Below are 9146 nucleotides of genomic sequence, written 5' to 3' on the forward strand. Positions count from 1 at the left end.
GGATTGAACACCTCTTAACCTAGGACTTTAATCGTGCGCTTTGAAAAATGACAGTTTAAATTACATAAAGTGTTACTTCTCAGACATAAACAAGAGATTATATTTGAAAATAATCACATTCATATTTTTCCTGATTTCTCACCCTCAACAGCTGCTAAACGTGCCACATTTTACAACATTAAACAGAAAGCCGAGATCAAATAGAGCCTCTTGCATCCTGCCAAACTGAAAGTGGACATTCAAGGGAAGTTCTAAGATCTAAGAAAACTGACCCAGACACTTTTTGAAAGATGATCATGAGTTGCATTGTGTCCTGGCATGTTAAAGAAGATCTTACCAGGTGTAGAAGCAATTCACAATGAAACTCATTCCATAATTATATATTCTATTTCATTACCTGCCATCTTTTATGTTTTAATTACAATTATATGACTGTATGCATGTATGTGAAATTTATTTCCTTCATAGTGGACTGTTTAACATCGTACCCTTGGCTTATTGTATTAGGGCTTACTATCAAATGTTATCTGCTTATCCAGGTCTGCTGTTTAAAGTCATTCCCTGGGTTTACTCTCTCAAACTGTTTAAGATTACATTTTATGTTTATAGTATTTGGACTGAACTGTCAGTAGATATCTTTATTGTAATCCTCATGCGCTGCTGTTGGGGGCTTGTTTTGTTTCAGATGTGCTCTGTCTCTGGGTATGTCAGAGTACTGGGACTTTGGGAAGTGTGGATTAGCTTCACTTGGGGAGGCAAAATGGGGGATTGGGGTGTAAAGAAAGAGAGCAAGCTGTCTATCCTTTTAATTCTGATAGTGATAAGTGCCAATGTAACAATAGACTTCATGTCAATAATTCCTTGAAAAATTGGAATTTAAGGTCAAAGCTGTCTTATGTAATAATGTATTATCTTAAACTAAGACTACAGAATGTCAACTAAAGTATTTCAAAAGATCTCTTGTCTCAGACTTAATTTGACTAAAAGTGTGCTCTTCCTATTGAACTCTCAAGTACACAATATTAGATTGGACACCTTCCTTTTTATCATTGCAGATCAATTTAAATACCAAGAGGTAAACATCACAAGTAGACATAAAGCTCTTTATCAACAAAATGTCACCGTATGGAAAAATTTAAGCAAGACTTACATTGACGGTCCAACCTTCATCTCACTTTAGCTGGAGGAATTAACATTGTCAAGGTGAATATCCTCCCTAAGCTTCTTTTTTATTTCAAGACATTCCAATATATATCAATAAATAATTTAAAAAAAAAATTTAGATTCAATCATAACCTCATTTATTTGGAATTCAAAACGTCCACATATCTAAAAGGCGAGATCAAAGGTCCTACAGAGATCAAAGGCAGAAGGTGGGATGGCACTACCTAACTTTCAATTTTATTGCTGGGCAGCAAATATACAAGCTATAAAAAACTGGACACAAATAGATGAACACACACAGGCTTGGTCTGCAATAGAAATAAAACCCTGCAGTACTTCTTTATATTCCTTGCTTTGTACCCCAATAAGCACAAGTTATCGCCAATATACTAGCATCCCAGTTGTGCTTCACTCACTCAGAATATGAACCAATGTAGGAAGTACTTTAAGATAAAGAAGCTTTTATATGTGGCACCTCTGCACGATGACCACCTTTTTCCAAATTCTCTCAAACGTACTCAGTTTTTAATGTCTGGAAAACATTCAGGATTAAGTCACTTAGAGATCTGCACATAGACATTTCACTGCCTTCAAATTAGAATGTTTGTTAAACAAAACCTGTCCAATTTTCCTCACCTCCAACTTATTTCTAATGTGGAAAAAATATTTATCAGTCTCGAGGACTCAGACAGCATTTCTTTAATATATAAAACTATTTTACAGTCCCTCCCTTTCAAAGATCCCAGAGTACAGAGGAAAAAGGATCTCTCACTAAATATCTCAGAAAAGGAGTGGAAGGTAGCAATGCACAGAATTCACTTGATCTCCATATGCGCAAAACATACAATTATTCAATGTAAAATTATATATCAATTACATCTGTCTTGTTTAAAATTGTCCAAAAAGATCCAACCTGCAAACATTTCAATCAAGTCCCAGCCTCACTGAGTCACATGTTTTGGGCCAGAGCCAAATTAACATCATTCTGGACCAAAATCTTGAAGTGCCTCTCAGACAGCCTTGGTGTCCCAATCCTTCCTAACCCACTAACAGCTGTGTTTGGTGGGCTCACAGAGGGGCTTAAAGTGGAGAAGGACAAACAAACCGTAATCACCTTTCCTACACTATTGGCAAGTTGAGTTATCTCGCTCAACTGGAAGAATCCTAACTCTCCTCTTTTAAGTCATTGGGTAACTGATGTTTTATATTATTAGAAACTGGAAGAAATCAAATTCTCACTTAGAGGATCTGTGCAGAACTCTTTTAAAACCTGGCAGGATCTGATAAATAACATTCTAGAATAAGCATTTTATTTGAGGAAAGAGATTCTTTTCCCCTTTTAATTCTATTTATTTACTTACTTATCTTTTCTACTATTAAGGTTCACTATGTTGGTGTAGCTTTCTTTCTCATGGGTGAGGGTTGACTTGACTTGAACGTAGTTTTGTAAAATTAGACTTGCTTGTATGGAATGTTGTTTGATTTTAATAAATTCAATAAAAGGATTAAAAAAATAATAAAATCCTCAGCCACCTTGCCCTGATAAGCGGGTTGGGAGAACAGACAGACAGACAGATGGACAGATCTCTGATCTCACACATTTAAATGATTTGTGTTGTGTATGTCAGACTTATTACACCTACATTTATGTTTTTTAGGTCTGTGTTTCTATTTCAGTGTGTTGGGTGGTCTTGTTATATTCATACTTTTTGAACAGAAATCTATTTAATTTCATGTGAAGTTGACAGGCCTGCTAATTTGTTTGCACTGCTTGTATTGTGACATTCAGCGGCACTTTGAGAACTGTTTCTCATTACATGCGTATTTGTACTTCATTTTTCTTCATCCTTGTAATAACATGGAGTTGAAAGTTTGGAAATATAATTATAAATGTAACAAATGTTTAAAAACTATTCATGATTCCTGTAAATTTAACAAATAGCATTAAATTTGGTGTAAAACACATTATGACTTGTTTGGGACTTGACATTTAAGACTTGACTCGTAACTTGCCCTTCATGACTTGATAATTACTTGTAATTTGACAAACAGTGACTTGTCCCAAAATACATAAAAAGTGGTTCAGATGTCCTGCTGGATTCACACCTTCAGAGAATTCCAGCTGCCACAGAGCTAAAGGGTGAGGGTTTCACATTGGCAAGTCTACTAAAGTGTCCCCTGAGAGTTTGCTGACAATCGTTGAGGACTTTGCCCTGATGTTACACACCAGCTGAGCAGATCTGCCCTCCTTTGTCCAATTCACAGCGAGCCATGTCCCTTTGTATTCGCACTAACGCTCACTCCTGTACTCCCACAGGCCTCTCACCCGCTGTACACACAGAGGTCCCTGTTGCAATAACGCTTTGTCTATGATGTGGTCATTAGACGTGTATTATATAAATTGGTGTGGTGTGTTAATGTTAGAAGAAATAGCTCAGATGAAGCTTTTTAAGTGAATCAAATACGTAAACAAGATTGTGGAGCTCATAAGGATAGGCTGACATGGTGTGTGATGGGCTCTCATTGCTGCCCTGAGACTCAGCTCAGAATCAGAAGGAGTGGAAAATGAATGTTTATTTCAATGTTCATTTGAGTTAAACAAACATCAGAAACTTCACTCAAACTAATAAACAAATTATTGACTGGTCAGCAGAGACACACAGCATGATGGGAGGTCAATAAGATTGGACTGATCAGTTCTTGTTATTTTACTTCTCCATTTTCCAATTTGGTTTATTCTGTTTTTCTTTTTGACATTTTGCTTTCCAAACCAAGCTAGCAGTTTATAAATACAGACAAACTAAATACAAGATTTATAAAAGACTGTCATCATTGAAGGACTCGCATTACAAAGACTCGGCTTCCTTAAACAGTTGAGCTGCTGCTGTCACTTTTTGCTGATGGCTTCTGTGCTTCACTTTAAAGTCAGCTGTGAGTCTTTGATTGTCCTCAGATATTTATAACTGTCAATAATCTCCACTGCCTGCTCTTTGGTGATTGTTTCTTGTTGGTGACTGGTGCTGCTTCTAAGTTTTATTATTAGTAGAAAAGACTCATCAGACCAGTTCACAAAGTCATCTCCCACTGGACCAGGACTGGTTTCATTCACACTCAGTAGGCTAACAATCACTGAGTCATCAGCACATATTAAGATGAACCTGTCCTCAAATTGACTGAGACCACCATTAGTGTAGAGGAGTACAAAAGAGGTGAAAGAACAGACATGAGGGGACCTGTGGAGGAGGACAACATGTCAGCCAGAGAGCCATTGACTTTCACTCTTCAGTTCTTGTCTCTTAAAAGTTCAATCAGCCATCTTACCAAACTGAAGTCGAAATTAAATTCTTTAATTTCTGTTCAAGAAGGTGAGGCTGAATGGTGTTAAAGGCTGAAGAGAAGTCTATAAACAGGAGCCTCACATGAGTCTTGGTGATCTACAAGGGGTCATACAAGAGATGAAGCAAAGTGACAAAAGAACCTAAGACATTTGACAAACGAGAGGAGACGATTGAGTCCATCAAGCCTGTTTGTTTAGCTAAACTCATGAAGATTCTTCTTAAAGATTATCAAGGTTTCTGCTTCAACTCCATGTCTTTGTAGTTTGTTCCAGAGTCCCACAACTCTTTCTGCTTTCTTGCTTCAATTTTAAATGTACTTTCTGTTAATTGCCACTAATGTCCTTGAGTATGCGATTACACTTAAATTGAAAGAATTCTGCCTGATCTCCTTTATCAGTTCTTTGAGGATTTTAACAACCTGGATGAGGTCCCCACACAATCTCCTCAGCTCAGACTAAGCAAGTTTAATTCTCTGAGTCTGCCACCGTAGGACATGTCCTTACCACAATAACAACATTTATTTATATAGCATATTGTCATACAAATAATGGAGCTCAAAGTGCTTTACATGATGAAGAAAGAGAAGAAACACAAAATAAATAAGAATTTAAATTAGGGAACACTAATTAACATACCCGGGTCGTCCCTGCATGGAGTTTGCATGTTCTCCCCGTGTCTGCGGGGGGTTTCCTCCCGCACTCCAAAAACATGCAGGTTAGGTGCAATGTCAATCCTAAATTGTCCCTGGTGTTTACTTGGTGTGTGTGTGTATGCCCTGCAGTAGGCTGGTGCCCCGCCCAGGGTTTGTTCCTGCCTTGCGCCCTGTGTTGACTGGGATTGACTTCAGCAGACCCCCGTGACCCTGTGTTAGGATATAGCAGTTTAGACAATGACTGACTGACTCACTAATTAACATAGAATAAAAGTAAGGTCTGATGACCAGGGAAGACAGAAAAAACAAAAAAACTTCAGACGGCTGGAAAAAAGATAAAATCTGCATGGGGTCCAAGGCTACGAGACCACCCAGCCCCCTCTAGGCATTCTACCTAACATAAATGACCTCAGTCAGTCCTTGAGGTATTCAGGGTTCATAAGGAAGAACTTGATAATGACAGTCCCATAAATGCACTTGGTTGTTCTGCTCTTCATATAGAAAAGTAACTCATATTAAAAATTAATCAAAAAATGTAAATAAACTTCAACAAAGACAGAGACAAACAGACCTGCTGCTGGTCACCACTAGAGATGCCAGTCCTGAGTGGTAAATGACAGACAAGAATTTCAGTTTGTCATCCTCACCCCGTGGTCACCTGTGACAAGTCCATCTGGTCACCTGAGTGCAGGACACCGTCAGTCTCATGTCTGTGACGTTCTTATCCAGTGTTGATGTCCACATGTAAGTCTGAATGACTTGGCACCAGTCAGTCCAGCGTGAAGGCAGACCCTGTTAGGTATATAGTGCCTTACTTTATAAGAATGGCAGTGGTCTCGTGTTCACACTGCACTTTAGTGAAAAGACAGAATACAAGTGGCCATTGAACCTTTGTGTTGTTTGTCATTCTGTTTGTCTGTCCGTCTCTCCTCATGTCCTCACTTCTGTCTCTTTATCTCCACAGCCTCAGGTCATGTGATCTGACCTCCAAATGTTGTTCAGCTCTCTCCTCAGCTCTTTCTTCTCCACACTCCCGACTGACTGAAGTGAATCTGAACTCCAACTACAACATGGAGGATTCAGGAGTGGATCAGCTGTGTGAGGGGCTGGGGAGTGAAAACTGCAAATTAGAGAAACTGAAGTAAGTGATGAACAAGTGTGTATGTGTATGTGTGTCTCATGAATTTTATTTGTTGTCACATTATCGCTCTGACTTTTCTACTCCCACAACACAAATGCTGTGTTTAGTCAGGACAGACTGCACTGTCCCTTATGGACAGACAGATGGATGTGAGGTGACACAACTGCAGATTTCCTTTAGTAATTCAATTCATAAAGACAGCATTGTGACCCTGAGCCCCTCCACCACACAGGTCACTCTCCTCATCCTCTCTGTCCAGACTGTTGTTGTGTTTCTTGTCCCAAAAGACCACGCTGTCCATTCTTTAGTTTAATCTCACACTTGTTCCTGTTCTCCGTTGTCACTTTCCTCCTTTCAGTCATCTGATGTACTCACTAAAGTTTGTTAAAATCACTAAAATAGAATAAGGAGGAGAAACACAGTCATTGTGAGGAGAAGAGCCGACTAAAGTGACAGAAGATAAAGAGGAGTGGACAGCTAGAGCTGGACTGGAGTGACAGATAAGGACAAGGAGAATAGAAGAGCAAAGGAGAGACAAGAGAAGGAGATCAACAGAATGAAGAAAAGGACGAATAAAAGAGGACAGGGCAGAGGTTAAGGAGAAGGAAAGAGGGGAGGACAGACAGAGGAACAGGAGGAAGTCTGTCAGTGGGCTTAGTGACCAACAGGTGGACACACACATCATGTGCAGTAGACGTCCAGAAACACTGAGAGGATTCTGGGAAGGTGACCTCAGTGAGCGTGTCAGTGAGATACTCCAGTGTGAGGAGTGGCACCCTCTTGTGTTTGTAACTCACTTGTGTCTCTTGTGAGACATTAAAACAAGAATCTCACCACCTGATCAGTTTAGGCTGTCACATGACTTTGTCAATAATCCAGTATATAGTGCCTTTTTTATATTTTTATACATACATGGTCTTTACTGATGTCATCACAGGTCCAGACCCTCTGCCTCACAAATCCTTCTTATGTCATTTTAGTCAATCAGGGACTTCCTCAATGCCAGCTGACAATCAAACGGTTGACTAGAGATGTGAATAATTTGACGTCACTAAGGACACCTGTCACACTAGTCCTGTGCCCCACTGGTCACTCTGGTCACTGCAGGATTCTCTTTACTACTAAATACAAAGCTGTGTGGTGACACATGTTAGGTGTCTGAGGTTGTGTGCAGGTTTTTAAATTAAAATGGTGGACTCAGAGGGACGTAGGTGGATGTGGTAGTGTGGGGGAGCAGAGCAGCCCTGGAGTGTTGGTGGTGAATTGGCGGAGCGGAATTTACACCTGCAGTTCAGCCAGTGTCCTCATTAGTGTTCTGGGGTTTGGAATTAGACACCTGCACCCCAATGAGTTTAAAATGAGAAAAATAAAGAGATGAAGATGAAGGTTAAATGAGAAATAAAGTAAATGTAGAATTGTGGCTGATCTGATGCAATGGAGTGGAGGTCAAGAAGTGGCTGTGAGAGGAGTGAGCACATGGCACTCAAGGGGTAAGGTTAAAAATTATTGTGTGCCCAAGGAGCAAGATTGACCAACTGTACTGAGTGGGCTTCTGCTGAAGGCTGAGGGATGGCATTAGGAGAAAGGAGAAGGTCTCACAAGGCACCCTGCTGAAGGCCATGGGATTGTGGTGGGAACACAAGCTGAGTTTGGGGTCCTCAGTGGTGACCAGCTAAGGTGGCTGGGGCAGAAGCTGATGTGAAGGATGACTGCTCTTGCCAGTGGTCTCTTGGCTTGCTGAGGAGAACTTAAATAGTAATCAGAGGAGATGTCAGATTTAGGTGGCACAGAAACTCTTTGTTTTTGCATATAATAATGACAGTACAGTGAGAATTGTGCCAATAATACTACTATCAAAGTGACAGGTGGCACATGATATTAAACATAATATGAATGTGACAAATACTAAAGTGACATATCATTAAAGGAAAATAAAATAAAGTGATATGACTTATGCTGATAGGAAAACATGTTTGAAGTGACCCATAACAACATTAAACAAAATAAAACTCATAGAGCAGTGAGCCAATAGTGAGATATCAGATGTGGTGCCCAGCTAATACAGTCAATACAGCTTAGGAGGAGAGAAGGAGCATCAGGCCCAGAACTCCACCACCACCCCCTGTTATGAAGAGTTAAAGAGTCTAATGGCTCTGAGGACTAAAGATCTCTGGTATCTGTCCATATTGCAGTTCTGTGATAGCAGCCTACCGCTAAACAAACTCCTCTGATTAATTATGGTGGTGTATAGTGGGTGATGTTCATTGTCCATAACAGATAGCAGCTTGCACAGTGTCCTTCTCTCTGCCACCGTCACCAGAGAGTCCATTTCCATGCCAGCCACAGATCCTGCTCACCTGATCAGCTTGTCAATACACTCACCATCTCTCTTCTTCAAGCTACCCCACTTGATCACTAAATATAAAGTGATAGATTACAACGGTGAACAGATATAATGGACATAATTAAGGACAATACACATAATCCAAACAGACAATATTTGTCTTCTAATATGGTGACTGGAGGACAGACCTGCATAAGTTGCTTTATAATGTCGGGGTACCAAGTGTGTATTTCCTGTAGGGGGCGATACCTTCCTAGTTAGAATAAGTTCTGTTGTAATTGCGGTGTTTTAAGTAACCCGAAACTATATATATATATTAAAAGGCAATATCTATCCCATAGTGATATGGCAGTAAGAAATCACATAAGAGAAAGTATTTTTAATGACAATTTATGCGGCATTACAGGCGGAGGAAGCCAAATGACAATACTTGATCAAGTTGAGATCTTGATGTATTCAGCCTGTCATTTTCTGTGGCAGGAAGGATTCTTAGGATGAAAGACATTA

The 9146-nt window shown here is 39.8% G+C and overlaps 1 protein-coding gene across 1 annotated transcript in view; it reads left to right on the forward strand.

The window, feature by feature from the left end:
• The window catches only part of LOC120533501 (stonustoxin subunit alpha-like), a 139463-nt gene extending 133238 nt beyond the window's left edge, over positions 1–6225 (forward strand). The window contains exon 9 of the mRNA XM_039760406.1: positions 6119–6225. Coding sequence (XP_039616340.1) covers positions 6119–6138 — 20 coding nt within the window. The 3' untranslated portion in view covers positions 6139–6225. The remainder of the gene's footprint in view (positions 1–6118) is intronic.
• Positions 6226–9146: the final 2921 nt, after the last annotated feature.

This window comes from Polypterus senegalus, chromosome 8 (genome assembly GCF_016835505.1).
Source record: "Polypterus senegalus isolate Bchr_013 chromosome 8, ASM1683550v1, whole genome shotgun sequence".
NCBI classification, from domain to species: Eukaryota; Metazoa; Chordata; class Cladistia; order Polypteriformes; family Polypteridae; genus Polypterus; species Polypterus senegalus.